Raw genomic sequence first — 22,219 nt, forward strand, 5'->3', positions numbered from 1 at the left:
TAAACAATGATATTTTAATTAAAAACATTTTTTTTTATTTTTTTAAATTTAACCTGGGTGAACTCGTCACCTCTATGTGACGAGTTATGTTGACCAACGATTAGTTTTTAATGGAATTATCACCCCGGTGTACTCTTTTTTTATTTCTAATTTTAATTTTCTCAATAATAAAAAAAATTAATTGACTCGTCAACTCGACGTGATGAGTCCGCTTAAAAACAATAAATTAATGCCCCACATGAGACCTACTCATCCGAGTCCATTAAAAAATAATGTTACATGAAACTCGTCACCTTGAGGTGACTAGTTCGGCCGACACTGTATCAAATGCCGTAGATTCCTAATTAAAATTGGAGGATGGGTAAAACCCTAAATAATAAATCCAAAAGCCCTATTGGGTCAAAAAAGCCCAAGATATCAATCTCCAGATCTTAGGTAATTTCTCGGCCCAAAACATAAAAGAAATACTAACAATATGCTCAAGTTGCTGTTCAATTCTATGGTTTACAATCATAAATTGTTATGTCCAAATGGTGATTGATATTTATCTATTAATATTTCAGGGATATTCGATTTACAAAACATAATATTACTTTTAAGAATAAGTTTAAGATATAAAATTATTTGGCATATTATTAAAAATATTATTTGATTCATTTGGTCAATATATAAAATTATCATAATTACTAAATTATAATAGGTAACATATTTTAGTAATTCAGAAAAAAAACATATTTTTATTCTTCCCTTTTTTTTCTATCACTTTGATAAGAAAAATAGAAGCCCTGATTGTTTGTTATCGGTTCCAAATTTAATTTTTTAATATGAAAAATGTGGTACAATTTAATTCTTTAGAGAAAGGACTCATTTATAAGTAAAGTAAAATATTGAGCTTCAACCATTTATGTAGTAAGAAATTATAAAGAAGTAAATTTTAAAATAACTATTTTGTAAAATATATTTTAAAATGATTTTATATTTTTTAATCAAATAATAAAAAATGATAGTTTAATTGAATGAACCAAATATAATAATATAATATAACCAATAATAAGTATTAATCTTCACACTAACCGTATTCCTATATTCACTAAAGCTACCATATTTTTCAAATGTACTGTAAGTGGAGCAAAGATGAACCACAAATTGCTTCTGCAACAGTTTAAATCATCCTGTGGACGCACTCGGCAGGCCCTGTCGCTGCCAACATTTAAGATGTTGAACCGCATGCCAAGTGTTTGTGGAAATGAGTCAAAAAAGACAACTCGATGGTGGTCGTCAACCTAATGGAAAGCAAGAAATGGGTTGGACCCCAAAAAGAATAGGAAAAGGGAAACGAAAATTTTGCCATCTGTTATAGTAAGTGACCAAAAGAGTAAGAAACAAAGTTGAGGTGTGTTGGAAACAACGTGAGCACTAGAAACCATCCCCACACCCACACGGACGAAGAATATGAGTATGAAACACCATGTGATGCCATGGTTTTTTTCCCGACACCACCATGTGACCCATCACCTTCTTTTGAACCCAAAATCCTCCGTTTTTGCCATCCTTCCCGTGTCTGTTTTCATGCCATGATTCCTATGTGGACCTCTACCATGCACGCCATATTCATAATAAAACAAAAAAGAATGACCTTTGTTTTCTTTATCTTTAGCAGTCCACTGTAAAAAAAACTGTTTCTAAGTTTTCATTTGACGTACCATGATAACCAGATGTAGGCGTGGGATAAAAAAAACAAAAGTTTATTATATTTATGCCAATGAACCTTCTTTTTCATGGTATGTTCGTGAACCATAACAACATAGAAGAGGTATTCACAATGATCATTGGAAGAAAGATGTTCAAGCTGAATACGATGCTCTATCAGAAATAATATTTAAGCAGTCCATTGTTGAGTTACCACTAAATCGAAATTCAGTTAATTAAATGACTTTCTAGGGTAAAGTAGAGGAGATGGGTCAATTACTTGGTATACACTAGGCTTGTTGCAAAAATGTACTTGCAACAAGGTTAATATGATTTTCATGAAATTTTCGGTCAAGTAGTCACACCCATTACTGTGAGAGCTATACTTTTTGAAGATGGTGTCTATGACAACATTAACAATACCTTTCTCTATTTACACCCTCTAAAACCTGGATTTTTTTTATTACTCTTTCATTTTAAACAACATTAAAAATCTTCCTATAAAAAAAAGAAAAAGAAAAATTGTAAGTGGCAGTATCTCAGTTCAAAAGGGTACGATTTCACTGCAACCAAAATCGTCCAAATCCGCCATGGAATCTTGGGGCCACGAATCCCGAAGCAACTTGAGTAGCATTTGAGCTTTCCTCTTCGCCCTTTCCGTACAATCACTTTGAACCAACAACAGCAGCTGTGTCAGAACGCCCGCGTTCACTGCCTCCCTCTGACACTCTTCCGACTCCGAGCACAGCGCCATCAACGCACCGGCTGCGTACTCCGTCGCCCTCACCGAGATCTTTAGTATAGTTTTTACCAAAAGAGGGACCGTAAGCGCGTGCGAAGCAAACGCCGAACATCCCGACGGGACCCGACATAACAACTCTATGGTCGCCAAAGCTCGTTCGGCCTCGCATTTGTCCAAGTCGGCCAACCGGTCGATCAACGTCTCCGGTGCCCCGGCTTGAACCGCTTTGTGCCGGGTGTGTTTCACTAAGCACAAAGCGAAGAGAGCTCGAATGCCGGTTCTTAACGCGCGGGGATAAGAGTTGAGGCTCCTTAATATGTCCGTCACCCCTTCGAAGATTTCATCCACATTGATTATCTGAGCTCGGAGCTCCGACGATCTCGTTCCGGAGAGAACGATTTCGATGAGTGAAGCCGAGTTGACTCGGACTTCGATCGATGAATGGAACAACATATGCGATAAGTTTATCACTCTATCGGGATCCGAAGCGATCGACTCACACTCTGCTTCACTAAGTTGAAACATCACTAAAACCGCAAGCGCCTCCACATTCAACTCCGACGAACCCGAACCCGAACCCATATCCTTAAACAATACATTTATTAGTATTTCCCGTGCGTTATGCGAGGAAATAACGCACCGGTTTTTATCAGAATCACGAGCGAGACCCTTGAGTCGACGCAGAGCCGAAAGACGAGACTGAAACGGATTGGAAACAGACGAAGCTTGAGCCAGAAAAGTCCGAACCATGTTCGGATCGGCAGGTTGTTTAGGCGTGGGAATCCGCTGGATACCAAAAGTCTGATTGGCGACACACCAATCTTGAATAAGTCTGCGAAGGGTGTGGTTGGGGATGAAAGTGAAATCAGTGAGCGGGACACGAGTGACGGGACAAGTGGTGTTACCGGTGGCGAGCCAGGACTCGATGCTGGATCGGTCGTAGGTTTGACCGGTGCAGACGGTGACAGGGTCACGCATGAGCTCAAGTGAGATTGGGCACCTGAAATGAAAAGGAATTTGAAAACCAACCAAATCTAAAGGCTCAAGAGTGGTTCCAGGCATCTCTGAAGATTCTCTGACCGGTGCCTGTGTTTTTGGTTTGATATGAAAAGCCAGAGAGACAAGAAGGAAAGAGCTGCAATGAGAATGGTGGGACTCCGTGAAGGGGAGGGACTTATCTTATCCGACTATGGGCCACACGTGTGTCATTTATAACTGTGGAGTTTGAGTAATGTTCAGTCAGAAACAATTTTAAAAGTTTAAAATCTCAACTCCATTCGAATGTTTAAAAATTTAAAATCATTACGTTTGATTTAAACTCAAAACAAAAAATTAAATTTTAACTCGAGTTAAAAAATTTAAACTTAAAAATACTCTTATATTATTTTTTAAAAGAACAAGAAATAGGGGGGAAAAAAAGGCCACCGTGATTTTACAAAATCTTGGAGCTTTCTTGAAAACCAACGTCTGACCCTATGCAAGAGACTAACCTGCCGGTCACAGAGGTGACCCAGGCGGGAGAAACTATGACAGAAGTAGGAAATAGTAATAAACGGGCTCGTCAGTCAGCAAGAGAAGAAGTGACCGAGGAGAGGTCATGGACTAGATCTTGGAGAGACACAGTGGCAGACTCACCTATCTTTACCGGAATGTTTCATAGTTCGGCAAGAATTGAAGAAGAAAACTTCGAATCGGATGATGAAGAGGAGATCGAGGATGACGGTATACCTACAATAAAGATTCCCCCAGAGGAAAAAAAAGAATCAGAAAACCATGACGTAAAGCTCTGATCATCAAAGTCTTGGGAAAGAACATTGCCTACAAAATCTTAATCAGTAGAATTACATCCATGTAGAAACTTGAGAGCGAATTCGACTGCATTGATTTGGGAAATGGGTTCTATGCAGTTAAATTCCAGAACATGAACGATAGAGTAAAAGTCTTGACTGAAGGACCATGGAAAATCATGGATCACTACCTAACAGTTTAAAAATGGAAACCAAATTTTCTTGCAGAAAATGAAAACATACCTTCGACAGCAGTTTGGGTCCATGTTCCGGGACTCCCCATAGAATATTTCGACGAAGGCATTCTTGTCAACATTGGAAAAATCGTGGGTACCCCTCTAAAAGTTGACTATCGAACAGCATGGATGACAAGAGGAAAATTTGTTAGAATTTGCGTGGAAGTTGACTTAAACAAACCATTACTTTCTCAGATAAGAATAGGAAACACGATCTTTAACATCGAGTATGAGGGACTACACTTAATATGTTTCATGTGCGGAATGGTGGGTCATAAATCGGATGCCTGCCCTATCAAACACTTCGAAAACCCCCAAACAGAAAAGGAAAAAGTTATGCAACAAGCCTCAGAACCAAAAGAAGCCCAAGAAGAAGAATTACACAAGGAACAAGAGCGAGAAGAAAAAAACAGTAAAGAAGGGAGATATGAACCATGGATGATGGTCCAAAGGCGCCAAAAAGAAACACGCGGAAGTAACAGGAAGGAATACAACATTAATCAAACAGACCATAAAGGAAACCGCTTTCAAGCGTTAGGAGAAAGAGACGATAACGAAAATATCAGAGGGGAGGAAAAAATGGAAAATGACAAGGGAACAGAGGAAGAACAATTCCTTAACAATAATCAACCCAGGACAGAAGAAAAATCTCAATATAGCAAAGTAGCGGCGGAAAAAGACAAAGGGAAAAAGAAAATCTCTGATAACAAAAAAAATGGGAAGCAAGGATTCGTCTCAGGGGAGCAAAAAAAAGCTGTAACAATACAGAAAGTAAGTCCAGGAGAAAACAGAATCACTACAGGAGGGGACGAACATACCAACGTGAAAGTCGCTGGAACAAACTACAGAAATAAGACTACAAATAATCAGGAAAGCAGCAGGATAATTAGTCACGAAGACAACCAGTTAATGGAGGGAATAAGCTTTGAAACCCAAAGTCACGCGATAAAGGAAAATGAAGGAAAACCGAATCAACAAAATAGGCAGACACCAAGTGTTGAAAAAAATGATATGACTAGTCAAATGATAACAGATGGAGAGGAGCCTGATCTACAGGAGATGGCACTTATAAAAAGTTATTCCTATGAAGATGATAAGTTGGAATTGCAGGGGTGTGGGTAACCAAGATTTTATAAGAAACTGTAAAGCAATTATCTGGGAAGAGAAGCCAGCTATGGTTAGTCTACTGGAAACGAAAACAACAATAGGGATTGGGAAAACGCTACAAAAAAATTAAGTTTTGACAACAGCTTCGAAGTGTCGGCTAGTGGTTTACGTGGAGGGATCATCATTCTTTGGAACTCGAATCTTGTAGACATTAGAATCTGCTACAACACTGATCAAGCTATTCATTGCGAATTAAAGGAGGAGGACAAAATCTGGTTAACGTCGTTTGTCTATGTGCAACCCCACACAATCAAAAAAGAAGAATTCTGGAATGATTTGGGTAGTTATTCGGATACCATTAATAAACCGTGGATCGTCATGGGAGATTTTAATGACATTGCTTCTTTAGACGAAAGGGAAGGTAGCAATTCCGACTGCATTGACCGGATCATTAAATTTCGGGATCGCTGGGACAGATGCAATCTGCTGGACTTGGGATGGGCGGATAATAGATTCACCTGGGTGAGAAGACACAAAGGTCAGATTATTCTCCAAGAACAGTTAGACAGAGCGTTAAATAACACAGATATCTTGGATATTTTCCCAAACATTCACACGTCTACACTCCCCAGACAATATTCAGATCACCACCCAATTATGGTCAACACAAGCCTGACTCATATTATGGACAAGGATAAAAGACCTTTTAGATTCGAGGCTTTGTGGCTAACTCACCCTGATTTTGACATTACTTTCAACATAGCTTGGAACAGGAAAAAACACTCCATTATAGAGGCTATTGAAGAAACCGGAAAGGAGATTAAAATTTGGAAAATAACAGCTTTTGAAGACATCTTCAAACAGAAGCGATCGTTGCGTAACCGTTTAAAAGGCATTCAGAGATCCCCGAATTATATTCTTTCAAAAAGACTACAGGATTTGGAAAAGAGGCTCAGCGATGAATATCAAACGATGAATATCAAACGATTTTAAACCAAGAAGAGATTTTGTGGCTTCAAAAATCTAGATTAGATTGGGTTTTGAACGGGGAGCGTAATACAAAATTCTTCCACATTACTACTAAGATTAGACGGAAACGGAACAAAATTGTTGGATTATTCATAGATGACAATTGGGTCACTGATAAACAGAGTCTCGTCAGGAATATCGTAGACTTTTTCAGAAATCTTTTCTCTAGGAAAGAAATAGGTAATCTCACTGAAAGTTACGACAAATTCAAACCCCAGCTGAATGAGGAGGAAAAAGCTGCACTAATTAAAGATGCAACGAGTGAAGAAATCAAATCCGTTGTGTTTTCTATGAAGGGTTTGAAATCCCCGGGTCCGGATGGAATCCAGCCTATTTTTTACAAAAGAAACTGGGACACGGTTAAGGAAACTCTGATGCAATTTGTGAAAACAGCAAGTCTACTGGAGAAATCGACACTAGGATTCTGAAAGTGTACTTGTTGCTTATTCCTAAAACTGAAGTGGCGGACAGACTAACATTATTTCATCCTATAAGTCTGTTCAATACTTCTTATAAAATCTTGGCTAAAACTCTTGTACACCGGTTGAGACCTATATTACAAAGAGTGATAGGCCGTATCAAAATAGCTTTCTCGCTGGTAGAAGCACTACAGATAACATATTGGTGGTGCAGGAAGCGGTTCATACCATAATGCAACTCAAAGGAAGGAAAAGTACATCAATCATGAAAATAGACCTTCAGAAAGCTTACGATAAAGTTAATTGGGACTTCCTACATAAAACACTACAGGATTTCAATATTCCCGAAGAAACAATCTCCATCATCATGTTCTGTGTCAGATCCAGCAGTATTGATCCGTTATGGAACGGAGAAACGACTGAAAGCTTCAACCCAGAACAAGGCCTTAGACACGGAGACCCCTTATCCCCATATCTATTTATTCTTGTTATGGAACGGCTGTCACACATGATTTTAGAAAAAGTGGACAAGGGGAAATGGAAAGCTTTTAAAATTACGAGAAATGGAACTAACATAAGCCATCTTTTCTTTGCAGATGATCTTCTACTATTTTTTGAGGCCAAGGCGGACCAAGTGATCGAGGTTAGAAATTGCATGACAGAATTTAGCAATGCCTCGGGTTTAGAAATGAACCTCCAGAAATCGAAAATTTTTATATCGCCAAATATGAACATCGAGGCGGCAGATTACTTGAGTCAACTCAGCGGGGTTCCCCGGACAAATGACTTAGGAACTTACTTGGGAGTCCCTATCATTCATAAAGAAATACTTTATTGAGTGAGTTAAGTCGTTGAAATTAATTTTATTATATTTTAAGATTTTAAATTCAAGTAAATATGTTTGTCTGATGTGTTTGTGCTATCGATAGTTAAAAGAAATTATAAATAGTTATTTTTATTTTAATCATTCTATTAGTGTTAATATTTAAAAGTTAACTTAAATAATTTTTTTATAATATTATTAGTCATTCTAATTTGATAGCATATTAATGATTATCAATAAAATGATATGTTGATTTTAGAAAGAGGTCTAAGATGCACTAATCAAATTACCTCATAATTAAAGAAATTAGTATTGTTCTTAGAGGTCATGAGTTCGAGCACCAGCTACTATAAAGGTGATTGAGCGTTCATTGTCAAATGGTTGAAAACATATAGAATCGATACTGCTATGTAACATCAGCCTCTATTTGAACGAATTTATTGCCAAATGTGTTCCTAAAAGTCTCAGATTCGAGCATCAACCTCTGCAAATAGAGGTATTTGATCGCATTTATTGTCAAATAATTTAAAATCTTTATAATAAATAAATACTCACTACACATTTAGTCCCCACTCTATACAGTTAACCCAATTTAACCGACCTATCTTACCTTCCTTCATGCTACGGGCGACTCACCAACTTTGTCTCTAGGGAGTGCAACCCCTAGGAAATGTGGTTTCTTTCTTTCTTTCCATATTAGGGCAATAAAATCATTCCATGACGGTCGGAACATGAAGGAGATCAACAATTTCCATCCAGCATTACCACACGCCCAACCAAGCTTCGGATCCTATTCCATAACCGACTTTGCCAAGTTGTAAACCTACAAAATACTGTCCCAAACATGTCTACAGTAAGCACACTCAAAGAATAGGGTAATCATGAGTCTCAAGCTCATTCAAACCCATTATAAATATAAGTGTCATCAATATTCAATCTAAATGACATAAGCCGACTCATCGTAAGAAGTCTATCCAAAGATGCTATCCAAGATATTACCGAGTTATTTACTATGTAGATTGAACGACACACTAGTCTATCCTAAGAAATCCTTTGGAATGGCCTTCCAAATCGAAAAAATTAACACTAGAGGACCGACAAGGAGGTCTTTAATCGATGTAGGCTTAGATCTCAATTGAAGCAAACTCGTCCACATCCACCCACCCTAAGAAGAACCCCTAACTTGCTAAATGGAGCTGCCTTGTAACACATAACGATGAACTCCTGTAACGTAAATTGGTCCATCTTTAAGTAAGATTGTAACACTCTAAAATTGGGTTAAATTAGTTTGTTTGTAAATTTTTTAGTCTTGTTGTCAATTCTTTTAAAGACTAGAACGTAGGGTTCTAATTAACCCATAAAGTTAGGGCAAAGATACCCAAACACATCACGTTCAAATTTCCTGTTTCCCATTTCAAAAAAAAGTTATCGCGCATACTTTCTCTCCGTATTTCTCTTTCTTCATCACCCGTTTTTAATCTCGGTCGATTTGTTGTTAACCGTAAGGTGGTGTTCGACACATTAGTACAATTGTGTTCATCTCATCGACCCTGTTCAGTCGGTGTTATTGGATTGTCGTTGCCATCATCGTTTTGTAACTGGTGAAGATTCTAATATTTGAGTTTCATTAAAACCACATCTCCATCAATCTTTTTGGAAAATCGACGTTTGTAACTGACTTATCGTACCCCCAAATATTTTTAGGAAATTTCTAGACTCTTCAGCTACTAGAGGAGGCCCCACGCGTGGTGGTGTGCGACTGGGCTCACGCGACTGGGCTTTGTTCTGCTGATTTAGACAATGAACCTGTCTGACCTTGAACCGATCCTAAACCAGTTTGATCAAACCGCTGATCGAACCAGTTGACCCATTGACCCAACCTGCTGATCAAACTGCTATCGGATAGAGTAAAATCACAACTGATAATTTAAAAAAATAAAAATGAAGATAAAAGAGACACCAAATTTACGTAGAAAACCCCTAAATAATATAGGATAAAAACCATAGGCAACGGTAGAAGAATTTCACTATGAGAAAATAGGAATTACAACTTCTCTCGATCTACCAAGGAGAAAACAATGATAATTCTCTCTTGATAAAAAAGAGAAAACAACTCTTAAGAAACTCTCTAAATTCTCTAGTATTGGAAGAAAACTAGAATGCTTTGGGATGGTTTTGAAGCTAAATGAGCTAGGGTATTTATAGTTGAAGCTTAAGGACTAATCTTATAAATACCCTAAAGTACAATGACTAAATTGCGTAATTTACCCTTTACCAAAATTCAACAATTAGCCGCCCAATTTGAACCAAAGCCTTAGCCGTCGGCTGCTACTTTGATATTTCAACAATCTCCCACTTGAAGATTTGATTGGAACAATCATATCTTCACACCATTCTTTCTACCTTGTACCATCATGTTGCTTACGTCTCTGACAGGCCACAAGAGGATCGATACCAAGTAAATTTATCAACATTGATCGCCTTCGTCATGAAATCTGCTATGTTGTCTTTGGTATGGATCTTCTGCATATCTACTGTCCCTTCTTCCACCTTTTCACGAATGAAATGGTACTGAACTCGTATGTGCTTTGTTCTTGAATGAAATGCTGGATTCCTTGCTAGATCCAAGGCGCTTTGGCTGTCACAAAACAGAGAGACATACTCTTGATTGTGTCCAAGCTCCTCCAATAGCATCTTCAACCAAATTGCTTCTTTACTAGCTTGTGTAGCTGCTATATATTCTGCTTCTGTTGTGGACGTAGCCACAACTGACTGCAATTTTGAAACCCAGCTTACAGCTCCACCAGCAATTTTGAACACATATCCTGTAGTAGATTTGCTTTTATCCAAATCCCCTGCATAGTCAGAATCTACATACCCATTGATTAGTAAGTTTGATTCTCCGTAACATAATGCAACATTTGAGGTCTCTTTGATGTATCTCAGGATCATCTTTATAGTATTTCAATGCTCTTTGCCTGGATTCACCATGTACCGACTAACCACTCCCACTGCTTGTGCAATGTCTGGTCTTGTGCATATCATAGCGAACATTAAACTTCCCACTGCTGATGCATACGGTACTCGAGATATCTCCATCATCTCTTCTTCACTGCTAGGACTCATACTGGAGGATAATTTGAAGTTAATAGGAAAAGGGGTAGAAATTGGCTTATAATCTTGCATGTTGAATCGTGACAAGATCTTATTCAAATAATTCTTTTGTGAAAGTCAAATCTTCCTATTACTTCTGTCTTGGTGAATTTGTATCTCTAGAATCTTGTTTGCTGATCCCAAGTCCTTCATTTCAAATTTCCTAGCCAGTTGTTCCTTCAATTCTTCAATATGATCTTTATTGGGTCCTGCAACCAACATGTCATCCACATACAACAACAATATAACAAAATCGTTATCACCAAACCTCTTGAAATAAGCACAAGGGTCTGCATTAAGTCTGTTATATCCAAGGCACATAATGAATGAATCAAATCTCTTATACCAACACCTCGGCGCCTGCTTTAGACTGTACAGAGATTTGTTCAACCTGCAAACCAAGTTCTTCTTTTCTTCTTCTTCAAAACCTTCTGGCTGGAGCATGTAAATCTCTTCTTCAAGATTTCCATGAAGAAAAGCTGTTTTAACATCTAGCTGCTCAAGATGTAAATTCAATGTAGCACACATTGCCAAGACTACTCGAATTGTTGTTAGTCGAACCATAGGAGAAAAAATTTCATTGAAATCAATACCTTCTTTTTGAGCATATCCTTTGACCACCAGTCTTGCACGATACCTCTCAACTTGATCATCACCATTTCTCTTGATTTTGAAGACCCATTTGTTACCAATTGGCTTCCTTTCTTGTGGTAGTGGCACAAGGTCCCATGTATTATTTTTATGAAGGGCTTCAATTTCTTCTTGCATCGCCATCATCCATAGTGAAACATCTGAGTTGTCTATTGCCTCTTGGTATGTTGATGGCTCACCGTCATCTGTTAAAAGGCAGTATGCAATATTACCTTCTATAACATAATATGAGTGTCAATTGGGACGTCTTCTCGCACGATCTGATTGACAAGTTGTTGGAGCTTCAGAACTCTCTGGTTCTTGTTCATCATGTGATGGTTCTGCTTCTGAAGAATCTCCTTGTTCAACCTCCTTTTCCACATATATTTATGTAGTCTCTAACTTTTCAGCACTATCATCGTCTTCTTTTCATTTTAGTTTATCTTCTACAAAGATAGCATCTCTGCTGATGATCACTTTGCGGACAGTGGGATCCCACAAGCGATACCCATTGACTCCATCAGCATACCCCAAGAATTTGCATTTTCTGGATTTTGGATCCAGCTTTGAGATTTCTTGGGAGTTGTACATCACGTACACAATACTTCCAAATACATGGAGATTTGAATAATTAGTTGGTTTACCAGTCCACATCTCCATTGGTGTCTTCAGCTCTATTGCAGTTGATGGAGCTCGATTCACCAAATAACAGGCGGTGTTGACTGCTTCTGCCCAGAATGATTTTTCTAGGTATGCATCTCTCAACATTTCTCTTGTTCTTTCTAACAAGGTTCTGTTCATCCACTCTGCCACTCCATTTTGTTGATGAGTGTTTTCCATTGTGAACTGTCTTTTGATGCATTCTTTCCTACAAAAGTCATCGAATTCTTCGCTTGTGTATTCTCCTCCATTATCTGTTCTGAAACACTTGATCTTATTTCCAGAATCAAGTTCCACCCGTGCTTTGAAGTTTCTAAAAGTTGAAAACATATCTGACTTCTTCTTAATAGGGTACACTCAACATCTCCTGAAGTAGTCATCAATAAATGAGACAAAGTATTTTGCGCCGCCTAAGGATGTAACTGGTGCTTGCCATACGTCAGAGTGAACCAATTCTAGAACACTTTTGCCTCTAGAATTTGATGTGTTGAATTTCAACCGGTGTTGCTTACTTGTTATGCAATGCTCACACAAAGTAAGTGATACCTTTGTTAAGCCTGGAAGTAACTTTTGCTCCACAAGGACTTTCATTCCTTGTTCTGACATGTGTCCAAGTTTCTGATGCCATAGTATTGCCGAATCTGATCTACATGAGACAACAAAGGCTTTTGCTTCTACCAAAGTCTCTCCTTTCAGCATGTCCAAGTTTGCAGCTATCTTTTCGCCTTTCAACACCACAAGCGCTCCATGTAACACCTTCATGATTCATTTCCGTGTTTCAATCTTGCTTGCATTATTATCCAACAATCCATAGGATAATAAATTTTTCTTCAGGCCTTTCATTTGCCGCACATCTCGAACAACTTTAATCATTCCATCATACATCTTCAATTTGATGGTTCCCACGCCAACGATCTCTAAGGCATGATCATTGTAACTATACACAGATCCTCCTGAGACAGGTTCATAATGATGTAACCATTCTCTTCTTGAGGTCATGTGATATGTTACTCCCGAATCAATGAGTCATATATATGCATATCTCTTTCTACTTTCCACGGTGGTTGACGCTTCACAACATAGAGCATCTCCATCATCTGAAGTGTTTGCGGTATTGCCTTGTGGATTGGAATTTTTATTTAGACTCCAACAATCATTCTTCAAGTGACCCTTCTTTCCATAGTTGTAGCACTTTAAATTCTTCTTGCTCCTCGACTTCGATCTACCATATTTGTGACCGCTGCTTTGGCCACGTTCTATTGATCTCCCTCTCATCGTTGTCAACGCTTCTACTTGTTGCAAATTTACTTGTATGTCTTCCTTATTCTTGCGCCAATTTTTTTCTTGGAGAACAGTAGCTGCAACGTCATCGAAGACTAGACTGGTGACATTAGTGTTTGTCAAGTTGATGATGAGTTGATCATACGAATCAGATAGACTTTGGAGTAGAAGTTCATCACGTTCTTGTTCTCCTATTTTACATCTTAAGGATGTAAGCTGAGAAAATAACGTGTTCAGTGTGTTTAAGTGCTCCGTCACTGAAGTAGATTCTGATATACGGAGAGTGTACAATTTCCTCTTAAGGAAAATTTTATTATGCAGCGATGTGGCCTCGTACAATTTGGTGAGATGATCCCATATCTCCTTAGCTGTCTTTTTCTCCTCGATGCTTGACAATACTTCATCTGTTAATGCTAGATGAAAGTTTGTCATAGTATTCCCGTCCATTTCGATCTATTTGTTGTCATCTGTGAAATTCACTGGTCTTTCACTGATAGCTGCTGGACAACCGTCTTTCCTCAGGATGACTTTCATCTTCAATTTCCACAATGAGAAATTTCTCCCATTGAATTTTTCAATATCAAATTTCGTTGCCATAGATTCTTTTACTGATAGCTCTCACTATTTCACTATCGTGAATAGTTCTCTGGAACCTTCAAAGAATGGGTAATAACTTCTTACTTTCTTATGTTGGAGATCCACCTTTTGGTGGCAACCACAAAGACAATAAGCAGATATTACACACTCAAATCTGGCTCGGATACCAATTGTTGCGGAAGACGGCTATCGGATAGAGCAAAATCGCAACTGATAATTTGAGAAAATAAAAATGAAGATAAAAGAGACAAAATTTACGTGAAAAAACCCTAAATAATATAGGGTAAAAACCACGGGAAACGGTAGAAGAATTTCACTATGAGAAAATAGGAATTACAACTTCTCTCGATCTACCAAGGAGAAAACAATGATAATTCTCTCTTGATAAAAAGGAGAAAACAACTCTTAAGAAACTCTCTAAATTCTCTAGTATTGGAAGAAAGCTAGAATGCTTTGGGATGGTTTTGAAGCTAAATGAGCTAGGGTATTTATAGTTGAAGCTTAAGGACTAATCTTATAAATACCCTAAAGTATAATGACTAAATTACGTAATTTACCCTTTACCAAAATTCAACAATTTGCCGCCCAATTTAAACCAAAGCCTTAGCCGCCGGCTGCTACTTTGATATTTCAATAGTAAGGTGGTGTTCGACACATTAGTACCATTGTGTTTATCTCATCGACCCTGTTCAGCCGGTGTTCTTGGATTGTCGTTGCCATCATCGTTTTGTAACTGGTGAAGATTCTAATATTTGAGTTTCATTAAAACCACATCTCCATCAATGTTTTTGGAAAATCGACGTTTGTAACTGACTTATCGTACCTCAAAATATTTTTAGGAAATTTCTAGACTTTTCAGCTACTAGAGGAGGCCCCACGCGTCGTGGTGCGCGACTGGGCTTTGTTATGCTGGTTTAGACAATGAACCTGTCTGACCTTGAACTGATCCTAAACCAGTTTGATCAAACCGCTGATCGAACCAGTTGACCCATTGACACAACCTGTTGATTTTGACCCGACCCATTGACTGTTGACATTGACTTCTGACCTTTGACCTTTGACTTTGTCCCGTTAAATTTTTTTGATGACTTCTATTCTAATGTTTTTCGACGACTCGAGTCTGTTTTTGCAATTTATTTTTCCAAATTCTAACTCGAAAGCCTTGTTTCTTCATGTTCTAGTACTTTTTTAACTAAATTTATCTTTTATATGTTTTTAATCATTTTTTAGATGGAGCCAAAAAATAATTGAGATGAAGTTGTCAGGTGTTACTAAAAATGATATACATATAAGGATCAACATCACTGATCGATATGCGGTAAATATTATTTCTTTTATTATTTTTTTGAAATTGCTTAACTTCATATATATTAAATTTTATAATTAATTTTTACAATTTTCTTGGCTTCCATATTGCGATGAAAATATCTACCGGTTATTACCACAGGGATTTTTTGATGGGTCCGATTTACGTTGTGTCGTGACTCCATTATTACATTTTCCGATTGTTGAGATGCATGCCACTGATAGAGTGTTGCGATAGTTTGCGTCTCATCAATTGATTCCTACGCAAATATGGGACATGGACGCGCTCTATAGAAATGATACACGGAAATATACCAAAAATTGGCTGATGAAGCACGTTGTCTACATTGAGCAATGGAATCAACATCACCTATCGATCCCCCACGTTACGATATTATACCGATCGACCTAGATTTCGATCATTCTCCCTATCTTGAAATTAGGAAGCAAATGGAAAATCATATCTGACGATACCGAAAGAAAAGGGAGAATGGGAACAACAGAAGGCTATATTTGCCAAGTAGAAGAAATCATCGTCATTTTCTTCTGCTGCTAAAGCATCTGCATCTGAAAATTACTATTATGCATCTCAGTCTAATTTCGATTTCTATACTACATATCATATTTCAACCAAGACTCAATCGACTTGGGTTGGACCTTCATAGGATGCAATGCAACACACTCAAGCATCTTCGACAGAACATGTGGGATATAGTCAACAAGGTAGCCAAGTCGATCCAGTAACGACAATGATTGCATCAAATACCACAAGTCCATCACCGGATTTCGAAGGTGAATCTCAGAGTGCGTTAACTACGCATTCTTTTGAACAACCAAACAAAGATGAAGATGAAGACGACGACGACGATGATCAATGCCAACGATCCTAATTTACTCGATAAGCCCCATGCCATTATCATTTGACCACTCCTCGACATCGTCAAGATCTTCAAAAATATAAATATATTATTTATGTACATATTAGTTTGTAAAAGTAGTTTTTTTAATAAAAATATTACTTTAATTTTTAAGTAATTAATCTTTTTCAATTTAAATCAGAAGAACTCATCATGTGACTGTTGCTATTGTCCGTTGAACAATGGATTTTTTTTGAATTCAATTGAACTCGTCATCTCGAGGTGATAAGTTTTTATTTATTTATTTTTTCCATTTTTAATATTAAAATTATTTTTATAATTTTTATTAAAAATATTTAAACGGACTCGTCATGTCGAGGTGACGAGTCGTTTTAATTTCAATAAATAAATGGCTCACATTGGACCCACTCATTTGATTCTATTAAAATAAAAAAACAGGTGCCCTATTGGGCTAAACAAAAAACCCTGATGGCCTATTGGGACAAAAATCCCCAAAAATGACCAAAAAACAATACAAGCCCCTAATTTATCTTTTTTACTGTGTTATGATTTGGCCCAAACGAGGTACATAAAAATAAACAGTAACCGTCGACCGTGCAACATGAAAAAAAAAATAAAACATTGGCCCAAACAAATAGGTGCATAAAAATCAACATTTAATGGAAGAGTTTAACACTAAAATATATAGATAATCTAATTTAAGATAAAAACGATAGAGAATAGACGCAATAAAAAATGTTATAAAAAATATAATAATTTCGTTAGACGCAATCTAAAATATTAATTTTTTCTAACATTTTCGTTTGCCAACCGAAAATGTTATGAAAAATGTAACATTTTATGTTTAACCAAAAATATTAGAAAAAAATTAACATTTTAAGTTTCACCTATAAAAAAAATTATATTTTTTATAACATTCTTGATTGTACATATTCTTTGTCATTTATTAACCTTAATTTAAACTTCCCCTAAAATATTTTCTAGAGAATGGGATGTTTGTTTAATTTTGTTGCCATTGCGTAACTATTAAAAATCAATATATTGTTAAAGTTTTTATTTTCTGTAATTTTACATGTGCGTATCAAATTTAAATTCTTTGCTTTTTTTCATTGATTTTTCAAGTTATTTTCGTGTATCTCAATATTTTCATAATTTAATTTAAATATTATTTACGAATAAAAAATGTTTTAAAAGTAATTCAATTTTAGAAACATTTAATATTTTTGTTGGTAAAAACACCGGTATCCGATCTATTAATCGACTAATCTGGATCGGGATACTGCAGAGGCAAAGGAGGCTCCCAACCCAGTATGCTTCATTCGCAATGGCCAGAATTCGAACACTTACCTTACTTATGGGATCTAATGCCTCATCCCACTAGACCAACTGATTGTTGATATTTTTTTTAATAAAAGGCAAAAGCCATGAAAACTAAGCAGGGAGGACCGCTCAGTTCGACTATGAAGCTCCTGCAGGAACGATGGTAGAGAAGAAAGAAGTGAAGTCTCATACGATAAGAGTGAACGTAGTTTGACAATTCCATCGACAAGCTTATTAGTTTCTTTAGGAACCTAAGTGATCTCCGTCACCCAATATCGTTGACGAAGTTTATGAATGGAATGTACTAGCGCATGGGGACTCGTTGAGCGATTAGAATTTGTAATAAGATCAACGACATATGTACTATCCGATTGGACCAAGAGCAACTCAAAACCATGATCCCGGGCAATTTTCAATCCTAGAAGAATAATCCATAGTTAATCTTGTAGGAGAGTTGTGTTAAAAGTCTAATATTTGGAAAATTTTCTTCTATTCAGTCATAACTTTCAATAATATAACTAGTCTCTCTACCTAATTAACTGACTATCTAAAAAATTACAAACTAACGAACTCCTCTCAACACTCTCTCAAGTTGAGGGTTTAAATATGTTTTTAATCCCTAACTTATTCATCGGATAGTGGTATTGTTGGACCCCCAAAGCTTTTGCCATAATGTTTACAAGTTGTTCTATTGAAACGATATGAGCAGTTCGCACTAACCTCTCTTGTATTTTCTCCCTCACAAAGTGACAATCAATTTCTATATATTTTGTACGCTCATGAAAAAATGAATTTGTTGTTATTTGTATTGCAGTCTTACTATCGTAAAAGACTGTTACTGGTGTTGTATTTTTAACTTCCTGTTCTGCTAACAATCCTTTTAACCACACTATATCCTCTGTTGTTGTAGCCTGTTGAAATAGAGAGAAGAGTATTGAGAAACAATGGCTTGAGTTTTCCATTGATTAAGAGTGGATATATATACACAAGATGGGGCACATAGAAATAGGAAACTAGCCTAGAGTTAGGGGATTACAACTAATTACAAGGCACATAAATAGGAGACTAGCATAGAGTTAGGGAATTACAACTAATCACAAGAATATTATAATTGATTACAATAATTTAAAATTTAAATAAAATTTGTTATAATTAATTCTCTAATATGCCCCCTCAAGATGGAGCTCCGGAGGAGACACCAATCTTGACCCTTAAGTCTTAGAATCGACTTCGTGGAAGCGGTTTAGTAAGAGTGTCGGCAAGTTGATCTACTGAGGAAACATGAGTAACACGAAGAGCACCTGATTGAACTTGACCCCGAATAAAGTGATAGTCAAGTGCCACATGTTTCATGCGCGAATGAAAGACTGGATTAGAACAAAGATAGATGGCATCAACATTGTCGCAGTAGATAACAGGCGGTGTAGGAAGAGTGATGCCAAGTTCTGTGAGAATGGAACAAATCCAATTGAGTTCAGAAGTAGTAGCGACAACTGATCGATACTCAGCTTCCGTGGAGGATCAAGCAATTGTACGCTGTTTCTTGGATGACCAAGAAATAGGATGACGACCAAGATAGACAATATAGGCACTCGTTGAGGTATAGTCATCTTTGTTTCCACCCCAATCAGCATCTGAGAAGGCATGAAGGGAAAGCAGATTTGCCTTGTGAAGGAATAATCCATGAGTTAATGTGCCACATAGATATCGAAGCAGTCGTTTTGCAGCATTCCAATGTTCAGACGTTAGGCGATGCATGAATTGAGAAAGCTTGTTAACAACATATGTTATGTTTGAGCAAGTGAGGCAAAGATACTGTAGACTGCCAACAATTGTTTTATATTCTGTGCAGTCAGTTAGAGTTGTACCTGAATGAAGTGTGAGATTTCCATACATAACAAGTGGTGTAACAACATGTTTTGCACCAATCATTTTTGTCCAGGAAAGAAGATCAATGATGTAGCGCCTTTGAGTAAGTAGCAGACCGGATGAAGTGGTTAGAACCTCAATACCGAGAAAATAAGACAAGGTACCAAGATCCTTGATTGAAAATCTTTGTGCCATGAGGTCAATATAGCGCTGAATAATATTGGTGTTGGTGCCTGTGATAATAATGTCATCCACATAAACAAGTAGATATATAGTAGTGTTACCTGAGTGAAGAATAAATAGGGAAGTGTCTGCATGAGAGTTTGTGAACCCATACTCAATAAGGAATTGGCGAAGTTCAAGGTACCAAGCCTGTGGGGCCTGCTTGAGTCCATATATAGCCTTCTTTAGTTTGCATACATGTGTTGATTTGTCTTTATCAGCAAATCCTGGAGGCTGAGCCATGTAGACATCTTCAGAAAGATGGCCCTGAAGAAAGGCATTATTAACATCCAATTGTCGCAATTGCCAACCTCTACTGAGTGTCAAGCTTAGAACAAGTCGTATTGTTGTCGGCTTGACAACCGGACTAAAAGTGTCATGATAATCCACTCCAGGTCGCTGATGAAAGCCTTTGGCAACTAGTCTAGCTTTGTACCTGTCAATAGAACCATTAGAAAGCTATTTAATATGAAAAACCCACTTACATCCAACAAGATTCTGCAGAGAAGTAGATGGAACAAGCTCCCAAGTTCTATTCCGAACAAGAGCATCAAATTCATCATTCATAGTTTGTCTCCATTTAGGATCTTTTAGGGCTTGAGAAATAGTATGAGGCTCAATGTCTGATGGTTGAGAAATGATAGCAGTGAGGTTCATTTTGGTTAGGGGTTTGTGGATGTTGTTTTTCAATCTAGTGGTCATGGGATGGGTATTTTGATGGGTGGGTTGCGCTATGATTGAAGTATAATAGGTCTCAGAATTGTGTGGTTCTAGTGGTAAATGGTCGATGATGGTTTCTTGATGATTAACCGAGTTGTGTTCGGGTAAAGAGAGGTCTATTGACAGGGATCGACGGTCAACTGATGAGAAATGACAGTGGTTTGTTTGGGTATTTTGTGACGGATGTTGACATGAGAAATCCCTTTGTGGCGGCGTATTGAGTGAGCCACTTGAAATTGGTAAAATTTGGACCGGGGGAAGCCATTTGGAAATGATCTCTGGGGTGGGACGTGATAGATGGATTTGGTGAGTGCTAAAGGGAAAGGAGTTTTCAAGAAATTTGACATGACAAGAAATATATATTTTAGAAGTGGATAGAGCGAGACAGATATATGCACTTTGTGTTGAAGAGTAACCAAGAAAGACACAAGGAGTGGAATGAGAGTCAAGTTTATGCTGAGAATAAGGACGAAGCCATGGATAACATAAGCAACCAAACACCCGAAGTTTAATGTAGTTGGGTTGAGACTCAAAGAGTTTCTCAAAAGGAGATGAAAGATGTAATGTGGGTGTGGGCATACGGTTGATGAGATATACAGCAGTGGCAAATGCGTAAGTCCAATAAGTTATAGGAATTGATGCATGAGCGAGGAGAGATAAACCAGTTTCAACAACGTGTCGATGACGTCGTTCAGAAAAACCATTATGTTCTGGTGTATGGGGTGGTGTAGTAAGATGTGATATACCATTGGTGGAGAGGAAAAGATCAAGGGCTTGATATTCACCACCATTATCTGAATAGAAGGTAACAATTCGATGTTTAAATTGGTTTTCGACTACTGCCTTGAAACGTACAAAGACATTATACACATGAGATTTTTGTTTAAGGGGATAAATACCAAATATATCGTGTATAATGATCAACAAAAATAACATAGTATTGAAAACCATCAACAGAATAAACATGAGAGATCCAGACATCAGAAAAGATAAGTTCAAGCGGGTGAGATGAGGTTAAGGTAGAAGAAGAAAATGAAATTTTATGACTTTTATTGCATGAACAGGCATTGCAATGTGTGAAGGAGGATAACAGACTAGACAATGGTAAAGGAAATTTGGAAACAATATTTTTTATAATAGTAAATGACGGATGACCTAGTCTAGAGTGCCACTCAGACGAAGTGGTCTTGACATTGGAAAATGAAAGCAATGGTGGAGAGGAAACTGAAGGGGATGTAGTCGGCCACTTATATATGCCATCCTTAGGTTCACCCATCAAAAGTATTGTCCATGTGTTTAGATCCTTCACCTGAAAAGCATAGGGTGAGAATTCAACAGAAAAATGGTTATGAGTACAAAATTGATAAATCGAAATTAAGTTCTTTTTTATGGAAGGGACACAAAGAACATTTTGTAAAGTAAAGGTGCGAGAGGAAGTAGGTATAGTGGTAGAACCAGTATGGGTTATGTGAAGGGTCGATCCATTACCAATCATGACATCATCAGATCCTTGGTACGAGCTATGAAGAGAGAGATTGCTCAAGTCAGATGTAACATGGTGAGATGATCCATTATCCAGTAGCCAAGTAGGTGTAGTGTTGTTGCCCAGAATAGCATGATTGGCTCGTGGTTGCCAGGGTGTGGATGGACGATAACCCTGAGAGCCTTGAGGATGAGATATTGGTGATTGTTGATTAGTGACAAGCCAAAACATCGAGCATTGTTTGGCAGTGCGTCCTTGAGTGCAGTATG

General features: G+C 37.5%; 3 protein-coding genes across 3 annotated transcripts; 2 read left to right on the plus strand and 1 right to left on the minus strand.

Moving 5' to 3' along the window:
* Positions 1-2,094: 2,094 nt before the first annotated feature.
* Positions 2,095-3,508, minus strand: LOC120145084 (U-box domain-containing protein 26-like). The gene has a single exon (XM_039158985.1). The coding sequence runs from the start codon at positions 3,491-3,493 to the stop codon at positions 2,234-2,236; it is 1,260 nt and encodes a 419-aa protein (XP_039014916.1). The 5' UTR covers positions 3,494-3,508; the 3' UTR covers positions 2,095-2,233.
* Positions 3,509-3,906: 398 nt separating this feature from the next.
* On the plus strand, positions 3,907-5,576 carry LOC120145328 (histone-lysine N-methyltransferase, H3 lysine-79 specific-like). Its single transcript, XM_039159201.1, has 2 exons — positions 3,907-4,153; positions 4,447-5,576. Exons 1-2 carry the CDS (start codon positions 3,907-3,909, stop codon positions 5,574-5,576), a joined length of 1,377 nt encoding a protein of 458 aa, XP_039015132.1.
* Positions 5,577-5,939: 363 nt separating this feature from the next.
* On the plus strand, positions 5,940-6,554 carry LOC120145330. Its single transcript, XM_039159202.1, has one exon. It carries the CDS (start codon positions 5,940-5,942, stop codon positions 6,552-6,554), a length of 615 nt encoding a protein of 204 aa, XP_039015133.1.
* The last annotated feature ends 15,665 nt before the right edge of the window (positions 6,555-22,219 follow it).

This window comes from Hibiscus syriacus, unplaced genomic scaffold (genome assembly GCF_006381635.1).
Source record: "Hibiscus syriacus cultivar Baekdansim isolate YM2019G1 unplaced genomic scaffold, ASM638163v2 tig00110893_pilon, whole genome shotgun sequence".
NCBI lineage: Eukaryota > Viridiplantae > Streptophyta > Magnoliopsida > Malvales > Malvaceae > Hibiscus > Hibiscus syriacus.

Excerpts from the sequence above, each read along its gene's own strand:
- LOC120145084 (XM_039158985.1), bottom strand. The coding sequence starts at position 3,493 with ATGCCTGGAACCACTCTTGAGCCTTTAGATTTGGTTGGTTTTCAAATT.
- LOC120145328 (XM_039159201.1), top strand. The coding sequence starts at position 3,907 with ATGCAAGAGACTAACCTGCCGGTCACAGAGGTGACCCAGGCGGGAGAA. Across the intron at positions 4,154-4,446 it reads AGAGGAGATCGAGGATGACG|AAAATGAAAACATACCTTCG; the intron begins GTATACCTACAA and ends ATTTTCTTGCAG.
- LOC120145330 (XM_039159202.1), top strand. The coding sequence starts at position 5,940 with ATGGGAGATTTTAATGACATTGCTTCTTTAGACGAAAGGGAAGGTAGC.